Below are 20,718 nucleotides of genomic sequence, written 5' to 3' on the forward strand. Positions count from 1 at the left end.
TGAAATATCATGTCAAATAATTTTAAATAAATCTAAATCATTAACATGAAAAGTGCATTTCAAATAGTTTAAAAATCAAATATCAAAATTAATTAAAAAAAAAAATCAAGCAATAAGAAAAATGAATTCAAATAGAATATTTGTTTTGTTTTATATATATATATATATAAAACAACGTGAAAAGAGGACATCTTACAATACTTAGTAATGACGATTTCTTATTTTTGTAACATCGTAATAATGAGGGTTTAGACTTGTGCATATGTTACTTTTTCCCACGTAAAATGAAAAAATGAAAGGTAATGGGAGTTTTGGGACTATTGTGACTAGACTTTTGATAAATGTAATAATATTTTTAATTAAAAATGTTAGAAAAAGGATATATAAGAACATTGCGCTGTGGAATTATTATTTTAAAAGTGCGCAATTAGGATTGCATCAGTAGAGATTTTAGTTCAAAAACTAATTAATATTTATTAAATAGCGTTCAATAATTTAAATTTCAGATGCATGCATAGTCTAACCTGGTAGTTCATGTGATTTTAGTTTAACAAGTAATCAACGTGCATGCTAAAATGTCTAATGAGAAACAATTCGTCGTAATCTATTCTCATCAAAATGTCCAATAAATAATATCCATCATGATAACATATTATTATTATCTTTTATAATTATGTAATTTAAATAAATAATTAATGACAATCTGCAAAATAAATTTTAAAAAATCTAACAAGTTAGTTTTAGTCCCCATAAATTTTATTTTCTCTTAAATCACGTTTTAATGACATCACATATATTCATTAGTCATATCACTAGTGAATGGCGATAAGAATTTAAAAAAAAAATTCAAAAGTTATTAAAATTGAAACTAACAATTTCTAAAGAAATAAAAACTAAATTTAGTTATATTTATGAATTCAAGGCATACTTTATCTGTTTTCTTAATTGGCTAAAGTGTTCAGGTTTCATCATGAGGATTTTCATATGCATCACACTTGTTTCACCCTCAGACATCCTTCACATTCCAATATATAGTAGAACAACTATTTTTCTTAAACTTCAAATAATAACAATAATAGTATATAATAAATACATAATCAATATATAAGAAGTAAGTATTTAACATTTTTTAACCCCAATAATGAATTCACTAGAAAAAAAACTTCCTTGACCTCTATCTTATTACTTGTTATTCTTCTAGGATTGAGTGGAAGGGAAGTGTGAAATAAACAAAAAGAAAAGGTGACTACAAAAGAAGAAAGGAGGTGGAATGCAGAGGGGGGACCATATGCCAAATACTAAAATGACAAGAGTAACCCACTTGGTAGTATCAACGTTAATGTTATTTATGTTGAAGTGTGGACAAATATAGCATTTTGACTTGAGTAACATTGTCATAATTTCGTTTTCATATGAAAAATGTTGGACAAATTGAGACTTCCGTATATGTGGCAATTGACATGGAACTTCAAAACTATATTAAAAAATTCTATAACACGTTACTGACTTTTTCCTTTGTTTCTGTTTTGTCGGCAGATGGAATTGCAAGTGAGGGATTTGGCTGTATAAAACAGTTGCTTGTGCAGTGATAAATGGATATGGCGCGATCACTGTCATTCACCTATTGTTTATTGTTTTTGAAAAATATATAAAAAAAATTAAACTATTTATTTGTTGAGTGTAATTTTTAAATAACAACTCTTTCAGCTTTAAAATTAAAACACCTTTAGGCTTTTTTTTAGCTTTTTATTATTCATGTCCATCCATTCATGATTATATCTTTTTGTCTCCATTTACTCTCTTTTACATTCGTTAAGAAACTGTTTCTAAAATTTGTTTTACAACATATTTTTTAAAACTAAAAATAAAAAGTACAATCAAACCCTCTACTAGCTTCCACTTTTTCTTTTTCCCTTCCTCTCTTGCAAATGCATGACAATCAATAATAACTTCCTACTCGTATGACATGTCAATTTCATTTTGGTAAGATAATATAATATGGTAAGGAGTTTGAATCATAAACAATAAATTAAAAAAGGAATTTGATAAGCTTTTAGCTGTGCGATTGTGCCATATCAATATCATTGCATATTCCAAGAGAACAAACACAAATTCAAGTCGAAGCTCATTTTCAGGATTAGTGACGTCATAACAAATCCAGTAATGTCTAGATTGCAGGGACAATATCATTCACATGTTTCTGCGGTTATTTTTTAAGATGGGGAAAATTAAAAAATATTTTTTTAAGAATAGACTTAAATAAAAAATATTTTTAATCTGTCATAAATTTTTTCACGTCATTTCAAATATCGTTTTTATAAGAAGCTATATTAATCTTTAATAATAAAAAGACAAGCATTGTATTTACAGGCACGATACTGTTTTTTAAAAGCAGAGGCTCTCCCTTTTTGTTCAAAGCATCAATATTGGTTGGTTATCAAATGGAAGAATATGACAACAAAAGATGGAAAAAAGAAGTTGACGAGCGTGACAAAGATTTGACTACAAGACAATGTCTTAGAGTCCAGCTTAATAATAACTCAATTAACGCCCATAAAATGAGTTTTCAAATTAAATTTTTAAAAATACTGTCTCTTAAAAATTATTTTTAATTATCAAGAATATTTGAGTTTTAATTATTAGAATATAAATAATGCGTAATAAAATAAAATAAAAATATAAAAAATTTAAGAAAAAGATAATTAAAAGATAAAAAAATATAATTTCTAATAAAAAATTATTCAAAAATAAATTTAAGGTTTTTGTTTCATCTTTAATTTTTTTATTTTTAGTTTAATTCTAATCTCAATTTTTTATAATAATTAATTATTTATTTTAAAATTATTAATGCTTAATCATCATGTAATGTTAATTTTTTTTCTAAATTATTACTTTTAATAGTCATATATATAAGGCGCAAAAAAAAACATAAAAGAAATTACAAGTTTATTAATTTAATAACGATAAAAAAAATTAAACTTAACTCTCTTATAAATTAACTTTTAAAGTAAATTATGTTGAATTTTCTAATCTGATATTAGAATTTATCTAATTTAAATATTAGATTACATGTAAATGTTTAATTTTTACAAATTTTATGTATTAAATATTTAATCTTAAACATGAGAGTCTATCAAGACATCACACATTTGTTTATAATAGAGTTAGAATACTTCATGTAAAAGTTTGAACAATTTTTTTTTATAAACTAACATTTAGGAATAAATTAAACTTATTTTTGTTAACAATATGCAAGGAGCCTCTTTTCAAAGCCAGTATCATTTTTGTTTTAAACATCCTTCATCAGCAAGAATTTCTTATATGACTTGATCATCTACCAATAATCTCTTTTTCACTAAAGATACAAATCGTATACGAGCATTAACGTGTTTCATTGTTTTAAATTTCAATTCTTCTTAACAATTTCACTTTCAGCTTTCCATCATTATTCTCAGCTATCCGAAATACTCTCAAAACAAATTTATAAACAAGTCTTTTAGATAAATAAATAAATAAACCTTATCTTCAAATAGATTAGTCGTATTGAACTTATATATAAATCAATAAATTCAAACTTTTAAATAAAAATAAATGAATACTAATAAATAATAAAATATTTTGAGATACATATTTATTTTATTCAAATACATAAGTTCACTTATTTGCATGTATATTTAGACTTTGTAGAGTATTTAAATGTAAGGTTTTTTACTTATTTGAAAGATCACATTATAAGTTAAATTGACCTATATTAAATTGACCTATAGACTAAGTCATACCTTTAAAAAGGTCAAATTAGGTTTTAAAATATGATGCATATCAAGTATAAATAAGTTGGGCTTTAACCTTGTATTCTAGAATATATTTTTTAATTTCCTATATAAAAAAGAAAAAAATGGTTGCCAAATGTCTAACAATTAAGTTTATATATTGTTGTTTGAAGAGTGCAAGCAACATATTATCTAAAACACTTTTTTGAACGCATTATTAATTATTAGTTAATTTTTATTGAAAATTATAAAAATATGAGAGAACAATTAAATTAAGAGTAAGAGTAAAACTCACAATTTTTTTTGTGATTTTTAATATATATTTTAATTGTAACGTCCCAATTTTTATAAGGATATATATATATATATATATATATATTATTTTATTCATGTGAATGTATGTATGTTGAATTGTGTGATTGGTTTTGGTTGATTTGAGGAATTGGCTAAGTGTGTAGTGCAGTGGTGTTCTTGCTGTAGCTAAAGTCTCTAGCTATAGCGAGAGAACGACAGTAAGGGGTGCATTTCTGGGTGCAGTCTCACTGTAGTGAGATTCTGCAGAAATTACAGTGCAGTTTTCTCTAAGATTTTAGCTGTAGCGAGAGAGGGTGTCGCTGCAGCGAGAATGTCGCGACACCTTGTGTATTTAAGGAGTTTAAGGTTAGGAAAAATGTATTCCCACTTTCCTCTCTTCTCTTTCTCGTCAGTTCTCTCAATCCTTAGCCTTTTTCATCAATCAAATCGCTCCTTAAGCCATTTGTACCCTAGATTGAAGATTAGAATCGTGTGTGAAACGTTTGGAGGTGAGTATTTGAAGTTAGGATTTTCGGTTTTATTTTTCTTCAACCCTCTTAATTTCTCATAGATTATTTCATGTATTTAAGGCAAAAATCCGTGTGAGAGGTGTTTCTACTGTTGATTTCATGGTGGGTCTTCATTATAAGGTAAGTGGGAGTAAATCCCAAACCATAACCTCTCTTGGGTAGTTCAAAATGGGAAATCCTTAACTACTTAATAACTATCTAAATGTAAATTGTAATAAAGGCTTTAAATAAAACGGTCTTCGAGGAGCATTAGAATTTTACTAAGTAGACATTGTTAGGTGTGATCAGAATATGCTATTTGATACTTTTGGAATAATGAATTATGCTAGACCTTATGATAGGCGACTTTATTATTATTATTGAGAAGATGTGCATGTTAATCTGTGTTATGTATAAACTATTTGAGGATTTCTGTGTCAAGTGCTCATTGATGATTGTGGTATGTAGATATTGGTTGAACTAGGTTGTAATAAAAAGTGGTAAAGTATTGTAAATGAATGAGTTGGTTAGTGGTTTCATGAATTGCTGAATGTTGTGATGTTTGAGGCATGTTGAGACTAATTGATGATAATTTGTGAAACATGATATATTTATGTTGTTTGATAATTGGGTATGTCAAATAAGTGAAACCATGTTATTGATATGAGTGTTTGACTATTTTTAAATAAAGAAAATGTTTTCTGTGTGATGTGATCATGGTGCCACAGTGAGCGTGGCTAAGTGCAATGAGCACACGTGTGAATGAATTAAATGAAATGCTAGAAAAAGTGATTATAATACGGGAGTCAAAATAGATGAATGGATGTGATTGCAATACAAATATTGTGGTACGACCCCGAGGGTGTACTCATAACATATGTATTGTAATACACCAAATTATTTGATCAATACTCATATATTATGACATGTTTCCCTATAAAAGGGTGTGGAAAGGATTGAGAAGTGTTGGTGGTGAGTTTAGATAGCTACAGAGTTATAATTGGGGGTATAGAGTCCGAATAAGATTTAGAAAATCTTGGATAAATGAAGGTAGTGAATGCTAAGTGTGAATAAGTGCACAATGATTTGCTAAAAATGAAAGCATTTATAGGCCACACACTCATATTTCCTGAGGAGACTCTTAACTATACCTTTGCTAGAAGGGGCTGGGTTGGCACACGTGTATCCTTGTTGCTGCGGCTAACCAGCGGCTATCTAAATTATGAAGTCCTCAAGGAATCCCAGGGGTATTGAATATGAAATTAAAATAAATGTGAAAGTGTGATGTGTGTGAAGTGGTATAGAAATTGTATAGTCATAATATATGCATTGTAACATTTCAGTTGATGTTGTTATGATATATGTGTTGTAATACATCAACGAATGCGATTAGGACACAATGTTGTGACATATTGATTAACGTGGTATAATACATATATTAAAGCATGCAGATTAGTAAAAAGATGCATGATTTGAAGTGAACATAATTGATTGTTTGTCCTGTGTGCTCCTTGTGATGACAATTTGGATGATATGAGTGTTATTTCTAATACAAATCCATGTTAAATTATACTTCTAGCATTGTATATATAAACATGTAATTATCTTGCTTATGTTAACAAGAGATTTAGTGGGGCAGGATATACTCACTCTTACTAATATTTTCAGGTGATGAAAGTGAAGAGATAAAGGTATTGGGTCCATCCTAAGATCATAATCCAAGGGTATTGAAAGGAAGATTGTAACGCCCAAAATTTTGGTAATTAGTATTATTATTATTCTTATATTTTTAATATTCATATGTGTGTTGATTTATTTGAAAATGATGTTTTATGTGTATTAAGTACATGGATATGTGTATGTATGACTGGTTGGGCTGAAATAGGCTAAGTGCCTAAGTGCAGGGCGTGATACTGGGCTGTTCTCGCTGTAGCGAGAGGATTCTCACTGTAGCGAGAGTGCCCTAGGAGAAAGGATCAGAACTGTCGCTTTCTCGCTGTAGCGACAGAGCGATAGTTTGGGGTGCATTTCTGGGTGCAGTCTCGTTATAGCAATAGGGTCTCGTTGTAGCGAGATTCTACAGAAACCAGAATGTAATTTCATCTGAGATTTTCACTGCAGCGTGAGGGCGTGTCGCTACAGTGAGAATATCTCTGAAAGATGTTTGAAATGACTTTCCAGTGTACGTCCGAGATGCTCAATAGGAAGATATTTTCCTGCAAGATATGATGAGGTAGAAGGCCGAGGGAAAGTTGGAGTTCCATTGTGATAAGAATGGGATGATCAAGTTCCGGAACCGAGTGTGCATTCCTCAAGTGGATTAGCTGAGACAGATGGTGCTTGAGAAAGCCCATAAGAACAGAATGAGTTTTCACTCCGGTGCAACTAAAATGTATCAATCTTTAGAAGAGTTTTTGGTGGAATGGAATGAAGAGGGACATGGCTGAATATGTGGCTAAATGCCTAATTTGCCAGAAGGCGAAAGTAGAGCACCAGCATCCACTTGGGTTGTTATAGCCGCTGGAGATCCCTGAGTGGAAATGGGATAATATTTCCATGGACTTTGTTTCTGGGTTTCCTAAGACCAGGAACGACCATGACGCCATCTGGGTGATGATGGATCGATTGACCAAGGCTACACACTTTCTCCCGATCAACATGAAGTATAAGTTGGAAAGACTTGCGGAGTTATATGTGCGAGAGATAGTCAGGCTGCATGGAGTGCCGACTAGTGTGGTGTCAGGTAGAGATCCAAGGTTTACGAGGTTTTGGGAGAGCCTGCAATGGGCGTTGGGGACTAAGCTGAGACTGAGCTCAGCTTATCACCCATAGACTGACGGTCAGACTGAACGGACTATCCAATCCCTGGAGGACTTGTTAAGGGCTTGTGTGCTTGAGCAGTAGGGGATTTGGGAAGAGTGCTTGCCATTAGTGAAATTCACGTACAACAACAGTTATCATGCTAGTATTGGAATGACAACGTTTGAGGCTTTGTATGGGCGGAGGTGCAGGACCCTGTTGTGTTGGTATGAAACCGCAGATGCGACTTTGTGTGCACCGGATATGACCTAAAGGCAGAATGAGCAAATCAGAATGATCAGAGATAAAATAAAGGTTGCGCAAGACAGGCAAAAGAGCTACTATGATAAGAGGAGGAAACAGTTAGAGTTCCAAGTGAGGGACCATGTGTTTCTGAAGGTCTCACCTGTAACCGAAGTGGGGAGAGCTCTAAAATCTCAAAAGTTGTCTCCTAAGTTTATTGGACTGTTCGAAGTGCTGAGTAGAATTGGTCTAGCTGTGTATAGGATCGCGTTGCCTCCGAATCTCTCGAATCTACATCCGGTGTTCCATGTGTCGCAGCTTAGACAATATGTGTCAGATCCTTCCCATGTGATTGATCTTGACCCGGTTCAAGTGAGAGAGGACTTGTCATATGATGTATACCCGATGAGGATTGCTGACTACCGTGTTAAACAGCTGAGGAGTCAAGAGATATCATTGGTGAAGGTGATTTGGAGCTCAAGTGATGAGGGAGATGCCACATGGAAAACAGAGAGTAGAATGAGAGAATTGTACCCGGGGTTGTTTTGTAGTTTGTGTGTATGGTTGAATTTCGGGGACGAAATTCCTTAAAGGAAGGGAGAGTTGTAACGCCCCGAATTTTGGTAATTAGTATTATTATTATTCTTATATATATATATATATATATATATATATATATATATATTCATATGTGTGTTAATTTATTTGAAAATGATGTTTTATGTGTATTAAGTACATGGATATGTGTATGTATGACTAGTTGGGCTGAAATAGGCTAAGTGCCTAAATACAAGGCGTGATACTGGTTGTTCTCACTGTAGCGAGAGGATTCTCGCTGTAGCGAGAGAGCCCTGTGAGAAAGGACCAGAATTGTCGCCTTGACCAAAATTGTCGCCTTCTCGCTGTAGCGAGAGACGTCTCGCTGTAGCGACAATTTGGGGTGCATTTCTGGGTGCAGTCTCGCTGTAGCAAGATTCTGCAGAAACCAAAGTGCAGTTTTCTCTGATTTTTTCATTGTAGTGAGAGGGCGTGTCGCTGCAGCGAGGAGACCTCGCTGTAACGAGAGTGTCGCGACCAGAAAAGATTTAAAGGGAGTTAGGGTTCAGGGAGAGTTATTTCTTCCTCTCCCTTCGATTCTCTCATTCCCCAAAGCCCTATTCCACCGATTAATTGCCTCCAAAGTCGTTCGAGAGCTTGATTAAAGGTTGAATTCGTGTGGGGGACGCTTGGAGGTGAGTTTTAATGGTTAGGGTTTTGGTTTTTCATCCCCTTTCTCTGTTTTCGTGGTTTCCTTGGGTTCTCATGAAATTTCTCCATGTGTTTAGGACGAATCCGTGAGGGGGAGCACTTCTTGGTGGATTTAGCATGTGGGTCTTCAATCCGAGGTAAGGGGGACTCTACCCTATCTCAATGCATTATAATTCTTGTGTGATTGTTGATTAATGCAATGTGGTTGAGATAGAGAGTAGGAATTGTGTTTGATGGAAATTAGTGTGTAATGTGATGTGTGCTGGAATAGTTAGACCCCGTGGGGGTGATTGTGTGATGGATTGCCTTTGATTGGTGAAATAATGTTGTTATGAATAAATGAAGGCTATGTGCCGTATATTGTGAACAAATGTGCGCCGATGGCTGTGTAATATAGATAAATATTGGCTGTGTGCCGTGTAATGTAAAATGAATGTGGGTCTAATGCCGTGTATTTGAATGCAATGTGGGCTGTGTGCTGTTTGTAAGCATGACTATTGTATGCGTGAATGAAATATTTGTGAATGGGCATGTTAGCGCTGTTGTAAAGTGTTGTGAATGGTTCAGCGATACACTAAGGATGTGGGAGATGAGGATGGTAGAAATACCTTGGGGAAGAAGGAGTGGTGGTGACACCGACTGTGGAACGGGTGCACCACAGGTCACACACTCTCTTCCTAACTAGACCCCTGACCACTATCTTTCCTGAGCGACCCATGACTGCCCACGTGGTATCTGTGAGGTGGGGGTAATCAGCAACCATTCATGGTGTAAATCTGTGATCACAGTGCTATATTGAGTGTAGCTATTGTGCGTATGCACGCGTTTGTGTATTGTGCTTGTGAATGTGAAATGTTGCGTGTGATTGTATTTGTTTAATGTATTGGAAATGTTCTGGAGGTGAGACTCTACGTTTATTTTGTGTTTTTGGGTAGTGTAGAGTACTAATTCTTACATTCATTTTTCAGGTAATCAAGACGATCAGCATCGGACTCAGTAAAGGGGTGGATGGAACTGTTATGGGACTTAGGATATCATTTTGAAAACTATTGTATTTGAATAAGTCCTGTAGCAACTGGTTGATATAATTTGTAACATCTTTCTTTATTTGAAAATGTTTGATGAACTTGGATTGAAAATAGAAATTTTATTATTTTAAAAATTTGTGAAATTCCTTATTTATTGAAATTAAATTTAAGGTGTTACAAAGATTGCTTTGTAGGAACTAGGACCATTTGAAAAATTGTATTATTTTATCTTAATTGTATTTCGTGATGAGTAAATTTGGCAATGATTTTAAATATTAGATATTAGAATTTATGATACTTGGGCCAATTTCATTGTAATGAATATTTTAAAAATGTTCTTAGTAAAAATTCTAAATTTACGTATATTCAATATAAACCAAATAAGTGACTAGATGTAAACTTAAATTTTATTTATTATCTTTAAAGTTTCAGATCATTCTCTTGAAAAATGCTAAACGTTTTAGAATTTTATGAAACTTTCATGAGAAAAGAGTGTAAGTCTTATTTTTATGAAATTCTCAAATTCATGAATAAAAATAAATATTTTTTTGTCTATTTTTATTTATCCGTTATAAATTTATTTATTTCAAAAGACAAAATTGAAGATGTTACATTAATCAATAACTAATAATATATTAGAAATGTATTATATTCATAAAATAAAAACTTATTTTAATTAAGGACATTGTTTAAAAAATTAATAAATAATATTGAAGATTTTTTTATTGAAAATTATGTTAAAATGTATTGAAAGTTATCGGAGTAAATATTTTTTTTTAATGTTTTTTAATAAAAAAAATTACTTAATACCCTAAAGACACTTATCAATCTAGTCTACACAAACTTTACTAGTTATTTATATGCAATAGTTTCTGATAATAGTTGTTCGTCCGTGATATCTATTGTAGGCCTATTTGTGTTGAATTATTCTAGATTTTGTAGAGTTCTCTTGAAAAAAATCCTTCATATTTAATGAATTATGTAGTACTTGCTCCTTTGTTGCTTCTTCGTATGGCTTTTTTTCCCCTTGAAAGTAAGGTGTTCCTATTAAGGAAACATTGATCTTTAGAATATTCTCCTACTGCGAGATGGGATGACGTCTTCCTGAATATTGCAAGTCTTTCTTTGTCTGACGCAGGGGAGTGTACCTACAAAAGGTACTCCGATGATAAAGTCAGATGTCAGTTTAGGTAATAAATTTTTTTTATAGGCAATATTATGGGCTAATAGGCTTTGTGAATCAGCCTTGATTTTAGCCCTATAATTAAGTAAATAATGATTTAATTATTTACCTTAATAGATTTAATTATTCTTTAATCTGACCAATGGGATACTCGTCTTGCTGAGGCCGAAAGGGTATTCATGTTTCTTCTTTTATCTTTAAAACCAACTGGTATCCTATTCAATACACTAGTCCCTAAGCCCAAAGAGGTACGTCTGAAGGGTTTATCAAAACTTGTTAGGTCTTTTGTTTGGTGATGCCCTTTAATGCATGTAATGAATGGTGTAGAGGCTTACTACTTCCTTATTTGGTTTTGAATATGAATCCGAGTAGGTACTCAGAATCCTTTTGTTGATGGTGAGGCCGAATACATGTTTGGAAAATTTCTAAGACTGAAGTTTTTCAGCAAATTAGGGTTTTAGTTTTTTAGGGTTTTTCCTCGAGGTTCGAACTCATGAAATGAAAGGTTGGTTGATCATATTTGTTCATCTTGAAAAAGATCTAACAGTTAGAACATGGTGCGATGCTTCATCTGCCCGAAACCTTGTGCTCTATAAATACGTGGTGGACCAGGCTTCATTTCACACTTTCTGCTCTAAACCGAAGGGGTATACACTTGTCATCTTGTTTTAGACTCTTTTTGCTTTCTTCTGTCTCTTTAAGGTACACATTGTTTCTTCCTCTACCTTTCTCTTTTCTTGCTATTATCATGGCCCATTCACTTGAGTGGGAGGATTTGCTGTCAGATCATGTGAGACTGACCACTGATGCTGGGGTTGGGAGCCTCGGGAATGCCGAAAGGTTTGAAGAGATTTCTTCAAGGCTGAATACTACTGAAGATATTCCTGAGACAACGGTCAGGGAGTGTGAGGACAATGTCGAATAGATGCTCTCGAATTGTCGGCTTTATGAAAGAAGAATGCCAACTTGAGAGAAAAAATCAACTTACATACCCTCTCAAACTACCCCTATTGTGCAAGAGCAAGGGGAGTCCTTGGCGCTACAGGAAAAGTTAAATATATATCAACCGAACAAATTCTCTTTTGAACGAGACGGCGTTTCAAGCTGAAGTCCTTTTATTCAACATATTTTAGAAGCTAAACTACCTAAGAATTGGAGGGGTTTAACACTAGAAAAGTATGATGGGACATCTGACCCTGAGAAACACTTAGATATCTTTACAACACAGGTCGGCCTTTATATAGAGAACGACGCTTTGTGGTGTAGAATAGTTCCTACTTCCCTTCGCAGACCAGCTCTCAATTGGTTTACCAAGCTACCTCCCTTGTCCATTGATTCGTTTGCAACGCTTGCCAAGCAGTTCAATCTACAGTTTGCTGCAAGCCGCCCCCATCCTTTGATGTCTCTAGCATTGGTTAACATTCGTCAGGAAAAAAAGGAAACACTTAGAGCATTCATGAAGCGCTTTGGCAAAGTAAGCATCTCAATCCACAATTTGGAACTGACAATTGCAATGCATCATCTCACAACAGCCTTGAGACCAAGACCTTTTGTCAACAACATATATAAAAAGCCACATGTTGACTTAGATGAATTAAGAAGACAGGCAACAAAGTATATGCAGATGAAAGAATTGTCTGAATACCAAAGCCAAGTTCGATTGGAATAGGGGTTCAACTCTAAAGACGACAAAAGGGATTCTTTTAAGGCTAAGCAAGAAAACAAGGAACGGAGAGGAGAAATGGAACGATTACCAAAAGGGTCCAATTATACAATTTATACTACTTTAAACACTAATCGGTCTCTCGAGTACTCGTCTTGCTAAAGTCAAAGGGATATTTGGATGTAGTTTACTTCTAATTTTAGGTTAAAAATAATATTTTCAATCGATTGTCATTGTAAACCATGTATTGGTACTTCGGCCAAAGAGTTTGCTTTCTTTTTTATTTATTTGATTATAAATACTTTCAACATTATTTTTTCCAAATTAATTGTTATAATTAATAGATAAAAATTAATAAATATTTTCATCTTCTCAAAATGATAAATCAATTTATTTACTGTTTTATAGGATTTTTTTATTAAGAGAGTGTATTTGCAGCATATAATATTACACTAAATTACTTCCTGAAAGTAAAGTAAATATATAAAGGTAAAATGACCTGCTTCATAGTCCTCATTTTCAAAGAAAGTAGATCAAATGAAGGGTAGTTTAACTGTTAAAAATGTGAAGATGAAGAAAAAACAAAAATATGACCACTTAAAAAGATATAAAAGTATATTTGTTTATAGATATAATTTACAATAGAACATGACGACTTAGTTTGTTGGTGTGTGATACAAATCAACCAACAATATATAGGTACAGAGAAACAAAATGTGTGTTTTGTTTTGGGGGAACACAACACTAATCCCCGGCCCTCGGCCCTCCTATTTCAATTTTCCCTTTGGTAATGAAGAGAAAAGGTGAATAAATATTACAGTTATGCATGCATAATAGTAAGATTAATTACGCATATGTATGCTTGGCGAATAAGAAACCCATCTAAGGCTAAATTAAACTAGATACGTAAAATTAAGGATCAGTTTGCATGCTCATCTGTAGAAACTGAGACTGTGACACTAGGAGGAGCCCCATATTCTGATGCATGCTCATCGTGTTCTTCTTCTGGCACAGAAAATATTGTTTTGGTCTGCGCCGATCGACTTGCGAATGTAGAGCGCGGCGAGCGTGGGGACAAGGGTACCCGAGAAAGGGCGTTGGCAGTGGGATCTACGGGATATAGATCTGCGACTTCTTCCATGCCTTCATCAAGATACACCACATCCTCCATTGTCAACTGATGGTATTCCAAAATTTCCCTTAGAAAACGGTTTTCCCGAGCATACATCTCATTCTCATTAGCTAACCGACCCTTCTCAGCAAGAAGTGTCTCTAGTTGAAACCGGATCTGATCCATCACAAACTTTAACTAATTAAAATAACTTAAATTTGTGTCCCTCATCACTCTAAATTAAGGAGATAAATTAATAATTTATTGGATTAGGGAACAACTAGCAAACTCAAATATCAGTACCAGGTCGTCGTCTGCACGATTTTGTCCCTTCTCTGGCCCCTCGCGGTCCCGGAGTAGTTTGTTTTCTTCTTCTAGTTGAGCACACCGTGCTTTTGAAAATGCCAAATCTGCTTTAACGGTTTTTAGCTCGCGCAGAAGTAGTTTTGCTTTGGCAGCTGTCGCCATTGCCACCTATCACCCAGCCAATTGCAAAACAAAAAAATGTGGGTCATGTCATATTAGAAACCGAATGAACTGAATTCTTTTTCTTACAAAAATGCCTTTCTTCTAATTAATGGCATGATGATGAAATCAAGTACTATCATATATTTATAATGATTAGCCTTATATGACTGCATGAAGCAGTGAGGCAGTGACGCCCAATTAATTACATAGTTGCCAGTGCCACCTTACGTCTCGAGATGCCATGAGTTGTGTTTCTTGGATAGATTGAGAGTCTGTTGCCTGGGTGGATAGCGGCCATGGATTCCACGCCCCCGAAGCTTCTTTTGGCTTCATTGGACTTGTGAAATCTCCTCCCTTCTTCTGAGAACGAGAAGCAGGAGAAAAGGTATTGAAAGAGTGAGATCTGAGTTTTTGGGACATACTGGCGTCGTTGTGTTGTAAGAATGAGCTATCGTCCTCGAGAATTTCTTTGGCTTTAAGAGCGAGGACGCCCCAGAAACCAGACTTGGAAACATCCCCGTCTTGATAATTAGGATCAAAGCTCTGCATTGCACGGAAATTAATTAAAAATATTGAAGTATTGGTATATGATATATGAATGAAAATGAAGTAACCTTGGATCTGTGATGTTGGTGTTCAGATTTGGGGGCGAAAGCAAAGGAAAGAGAGGGATGATGACGGCGAGCAGCAGAGGCTTTGATGGCCTGAGCAGCGAGGGAGGAGGAGGATGAGAAAGGGGAAGGGGATAAAGATGAAAGAGAAGGTGGATCATTGCAATCTCCATTTCCATTCCCATTTTCATTCGATATCTCTTCCTTCAAGGTTGAAGCCTTTGATGTTCCCTGCTTTCTCCTGTATGCCATTGATTTGCCTCCACCACCACCACATCCACTGCACCCACTCTATGGATTCGATGGATATGGATGGATGGATGGATGGATGGATGATCACAAATAAAACCACCTTTCAACTCATAACAAACTCTCTCCCATTATCTCACAATCATTTATATAACACACACTTCCCTTCCCACCTCAATACGTACGATTCCTAGCAATTCACGCTCTACATACATCTCTCTCCAATCCTCACCGCAGACTTTCCCGCTCAAATTATAATCTCATCTATATTTTATTATATCTTTACAATAGAATCTTATCATCTCTTTTTATATCTTTACAATTTTATATTATAAATCTATTTCATTATCCTAATCAAAATTGATAACAAAATTAACGTCAAACTATAATAAAATTTTCAATTTGAAAATTTTGTGTAAAATTTTAAAATAATTCTGTTTATAAAAATGTTGACATGCAAGATTATTTTTAGAGTTTACGTTAAGGAATATTGATAGAGGGATTAAATTTACTCAATTTTAAGAGTCAAAATACTAAATTGTTTTTAAATAAATTGAAAGAACAAAATTATTCTAATCCAAATTAAAGAGGCTATAGATATAATGAAGCCTATTAAAAATTAATCTAAAATTAAAATGTGTTAACAATATATTATAACAAAATTTTCAATATTGATAAATTCGTATAATTATCATTCTATAATATACTCGTAAACACTAAAATATATAATGACATATAATATTTAGAAAATTTAAATTTTATATATGTTATTTTATTCTACTTATATTATTCTACTTATAATATTATTTTACTATAGTATGTTATTATATTTTTTAATCTTATGTTTATAACATTAAATTTAATTTTTGTAAGATGACTTTATTTTATGAATAAAATTATTTGTGTAATAATATAATCATTAAATGAAATAGTAAAAAAAACCATTACTATTATAATAAAATACTATATAATTTTAAACGACATTATAAAAAATTTATAATGTATTATTATGATAAATTACAATAAATATAATCTTAGTTTTGTAACATCTAAGACAAAATAAACTATATATCTATTTTTTATTGCTGATTTTATTTCATTTTTCTTCTTAAATAATATGATTATAAAAAAATTATATGATTAAGTTTATTTTACAATTAAAATTAATTTTTTTCCTCATTCCACTGTGAAATATATTTTATTATTTGTAATATATATATATATATATATATATATATATATATTGTGTTTTAATATTTAATTTTCAATGGAGTCGGGTAAAACACGGGTATTATGACTAGTCTAAAATATAATTTTTTAAACAAAAACATGTTAATATGGTATTTGTCTTGGCAATGGAGCTTTATACTAATGTTTATGGGCATTTATTTTTATCCAAAGTAAAATCATATAAGACGAGAAATATAAATGTTGTATTTATTGAAAGATGGACGGGCTTTACCATTTACAGCAACTTAAACCTTGAAAATGCAAACTTAAACACTAGGCGAGAGTAAGGCACTGAATCTCAGTATATGCTATTGCCGCTGTTTGTGATTGCTAAGGTTGTAAGAACCCATACTGCTCCGATGAGTTTATCTGATCAAGCCGTGTCCTCAAATATGGAAGATTGAAAACAAAACTTGAAGCCAGTGGCACACACTGGTCAGATTTTAAAATCTTCATGGACTCAGATGACCAACTAAACTCCTTTGTTGGACACTGGGCTAATCGATCACCCAATACGCACTTTGAACTAGATTGGTGCATCTGGCTTCTATCTTGAGCGAAACATGAAACATTACTACTTTCCATGGCCCAAGGTCGTGGTTGAAACTTGCATTTACTTTCCATCTTTGATTCTAACAAATTAGTTTGAGAATTCTCTTGGATTGACACTGTCAGCTGTTCTTGATTGACAAACTTTGATTTGTCCAACAACATCTTCTTGCCAGTTTCTTTGAAATCTTCAGCACAAGCTCGTGAACAGTGTGAATCAAAACAGAAACTCTGGTTTGGAAACTCTCTATCACACCCTAAAGGCCACCCGTGACTTCCTTGAGTATTACCCTCTAAGGGATTACAGCGGCTCTCTCTTTCAGTATTCAATGTCCCTTCAACCCCTTCCCTTCTACTCGCAATCTTTTCCATGGGGCTTCTCATTTCATTAGGATAATCGGGAAACCGATTCAAGGGATACTGAGACATCAAGGCAGAGGCAGTGACTGTATAATTAGAAGTATTTGGTGTACATGGAACAGAAGTAGATGCTGTACGAATTTCACATCCTAGTAATTTCCTTTTAGCTATATTTTTAGCAGTGGTTCCTAAATCTTTAACAAACAACATCAAGCTATCTTTGTAGCCAATATCTTGCTGATTGACCTATATAAAGGATAAGAAACAACAATTATGATCAATCCAAACTAGAATATATATATGCATGCATAAGACAATGGGCGCAAAAAGGACTCACTTGCTCTAGAAGTTTCAATTTACCATAAACCGTGGAAAATATTGACTTATCCTCGTCCAGGGACAAAGGTCTATAAGTACAGCGTCTATCAACCTCAAAAGATCTGCATCTGCTACTGTCTTTAGTACCTGATTGATAAACTTTTGTTAACCAGATAAGTTTGCATGTCTTTAAGATGTCCAAAATACACAAAACATGTGAGAATAGTTTTGTGGAACAAAGGATGCATAAGAAGCTTTGGTGCTAAGCTTTGAGAGTAAGGAGGAATACAGAGGAGATTTTCCAGATTTTTAAATGTACAACAATGACAGAAGAAATGGTTAGCTGGTAGAATATCAAACTAAGTACAAGGTTACACAAGAGTAAAATAAGAACTACGGTGCACAATAAACTTAGAAGGTATGAAAACACTAATCAAAGTTGGTAGATTATTCATAATTCTATCCCACCACATGCAGTGATCATCAAATGGAAAATCATTCTTTAATTTCAAAATCAAATAGGATGCTACAAAATCTTCCTTTCAGACTAGTCTTTCCTCTTACCTGAAGGAATCTCAACATCTCTAGCATCAACATGCTTAGCAATGTCAGGACATCCATGATTTGCCCTAATGCTTTTCCGGTTTGATGTACCACGAGAAGAACATGGTACAGTTTTTGAGGGCACACCAGTATCTATTTCACAAGAATTCATGTCTATTGAATCCCTAAAGTCTCCTGGGTTCCTCCGACCTACTTTTCGCCTTGTTTCTGAGAATTCCAATTCAAACTTCTCAATATTGTTTTTTAATAGATCAAAAACTTTCTTAGCTAGTTCATTTATAACACGAGCCTGAAAGATGAAAGGGTTAATAAATTATTTCATCAAGATAAATTATAGAATTTATAGTGGAACTTAGTGCCAAAAATTTCATCAGCTTTACATTACGTACCTGCCTGAAATATATGGTACCCGAAGAATTAAAATGCATCGCATTGTCGAATATTAAAAAAACATCATGCTGCATAATGGTTTAAATAGCATGCATTAGATAACAAACATTTAAACATAACATGAACCGAGGCATCATGATTCATGGTAGATAGAATAATAAAAGAGACAATTACATGAGCATATAAATAAAATAAAATAAATGCTGTAACCTCAAATTGTTCCAGACTCGTATACATCCCCTCATGTAGTTTAGCCCGCATGGTGCCAAAATCCATAGGCTCTTTAATGATTGAATAATAATCCTCAACCTTTGTAGAAAATTCCATCAAGAAAGTGAATTAGAAGGGGAATGCCATGTAACATCCACAAGAACTGAAACTAATGTTGACACACACCTCATTTGGATCAACTGGTTCAGCAAATATTTCATAGGTGTCTCTCCTGCACGAGTTTAAATATTATACTGAAATTACAGGAGACAAGGTTTTGAAATGGCAACATAAAGACGATAAAAGCAATGTACACCTTTGCAAAGTGTCAAGGACGAGTTGAAGTATTCGTTTCTCTGGCAAAAAAGTTGAAGATGGCAGTTTTGATGGGCGATCTGACACATGAAACACGCAGTAAATGAAATGCATTAGAAGAACTTTAATCATGTTGAAAGCCACCTCAGTATGATGGTGAAAAAGGTGAGAAGACCTCACTCACCATCGGCACTTTTCTTTTGAATATCTTCACGCGAAGAATGTTTCACACCCTGCACTATGGCTTGTCAAGTGTCAACTAAAATAAGGTTTAAGGAAGGCATGAAAAATGTAAAAGTAAGCAAGACCTTGTTTGGTTGTTGAAGTGGCATGAGTTTTGTGTTCTTTCTACCCCTAGTTCGGAATGCAGGTCCCTCACTGTTATCCAAGTGCCGACTCATTGAAAGGCTGTGAGCCTCAGCCTCAGCCTCCAACGCCGATATTCGTGGGCTCCTCCTTTGCCCTTCCGCTTTTTGCAGCTTTCTGTCACACACCACAAATCCAATTCCATGAAATGTAAATGTAACTGTAAATGTAAATGAAAGTGATAAAGACTGAACCCACCTCAACCTTCTCATTTTGCATTGACAGACCAGACAAAGAGGGTGGGTGATCAAGGCCTTTTAAAAGTCGAGATCGAGCAGAGCAGAGGAACCATGTCCATGACCATGTATATTTAGTTGTTTACTTACTTCTGCATTCAGCTTGGGCCGATATCATATCAAAATGCCAAACCTGGTATTAGTATTAGGATTGAGATACGTGAATTAAGTGACTATGATCTTCAGGTAATGTCTGTGGGCCACAAGATCAAGGATTCTTCTTCAGCCAAAACACACAAGCTAATTTCATCGATGATTTCATTAAAGCTTTAGCTTTATAATTTTTATGTTATTTTCCCACGGCACCAGAAAATAAAATAACACATTTACCGTCATTTTCATGCATTTCAAATGTTTCATAATAAAAGTTTACTTTTCAAATTAATAAGTTTACCGAACTTGCGTATGATCTTCCTAGGAAAGCAGATACTTTCCCAAAATGTTTATCTCTTAAAGCATTAGTTGATAAATTACTATATTCTTTGAAGAATAATAATGAGATGCGTGATGACGATATTATTAAACATGCACTTGTTAAGCATTTTTTATCATAGTTTTCTAGTTCTAGCTCAAATCAAACTCAGCTTCAGGAAGTATGATGTTAGCTTTGTAAAAAAAAGAAGTGTACTTGTTTTATTTGTAACAAAATATATAATTTCGCATCTTGTTTTGTTTGTGGTTGTGCAAAGCAACATGACTTGTTTTTCTCATAAATAAAATAAGAAATTTAAAATACATTGAAATAACAATAATCTTCATAAATATATTTTGTTACATTCTAAATAGACTCAAATACATTTTTAATCCTTTAAAATTTGTGATTTTGTCATTTAGTTTCTTTTTTTGAATAAATTCCCCAAAAATCCTTTTTCATTCTCACATGATCTCTCCGTTATTAATTCATTATTTTTATTATTGTTATCTAATTACGTGGCTAATAAGTTTCATATATTATTGTTTAAAATTATAGTCATTAATGTTAATATTGATTGTGTTAAGAGTAT

The 20,718-nt window shown here is 33.4% G+C and overlaps 3 protein-coding genes across 3 annotated transcripts; 1 reads left to right on the plus strand and 2 right to left on the minus strand.

Moving 5' to 3' along the window:
- The first annotated feature begins 7,666 nt into the window (after positions 1-7,666).
- Positions 7,667-9,906, plus strand: LOC113850840. The gene is made up of 2 exons (XM_027481367.1): positions 7,667-8,080; positions 9,832-9,906. Exons 1-2 carry the CDS (start codon positions 7,667-7,669, stop codon positions 9,904-9,906), a joined length of 489 nt encoding a protein of 162 aa, XP_027337168.1.
- Positions 9,907-13,656: 3,750 nt separating this feature from the next.
- LOC113850841 lies at positions 13,657-15,179 on the minus strand. The gene is made up of 4 exons (XM_027481368.1): positions 14,931-15,179; positions 14,545-14,859; positions 14,152-14,322; positions 13,657-14,025 (listed from the first exon to the last, which is right to left on the minus strand). The coding sequence occupies exons 1-4, from the start codon at positions 15,177-15,179 to the stop codon at positions 13,657-13,659; spliced, it is 1,104 nt and encodes a 367-aa protein (XP_027337169.1).
- Positions 15,180-16,736: 1,557 nt separating this feature from the next.
- LOC113850842 (bromodomain-containing protein DDB_G0270170-like) lies at positions 16,737-19,690 on the minus strand. Its single transcript, XM_027481370.1, has 9 exons — positions 19,421-19,690; positions 19,297-19,345; positions 19,114-19,192; positions 18,984-19,029; positions 18,768-18,896; positions 18,587-18,655; positions 18,198-18,486; positions 17,653-17,780; positions 16,737-17,561 (listed from the first exon to the last, which is right to left on the minus strand). The coding sequence occupies exons 1-9, from the start codon at positions 19,688-19,690 to the stop codon at positions 16,737-16,739; spliced, it is 1,884 nt and encodes a 627-aa protein (XP_027337171.1).
- Between the last annotated feature and the right edge of the window lie 1,028 nt (positions 19,691-20,718).

This window comes from Abrus precatorius, unplaced genomic scaffold (assembly GCF_003935025.1).
Source record: "Abrus precatorius isolate BTA unplaced genomic scaffold, Abrus_2018 Scaffold9, whole genome shotgun sequence".
NCBI classification, from domain to species: Eukaryota; Viridiplantae; Streptophyta; class Magnoliopsida; order Fabales; family Fabaceae; genus Abrus; species Abrus precatorius.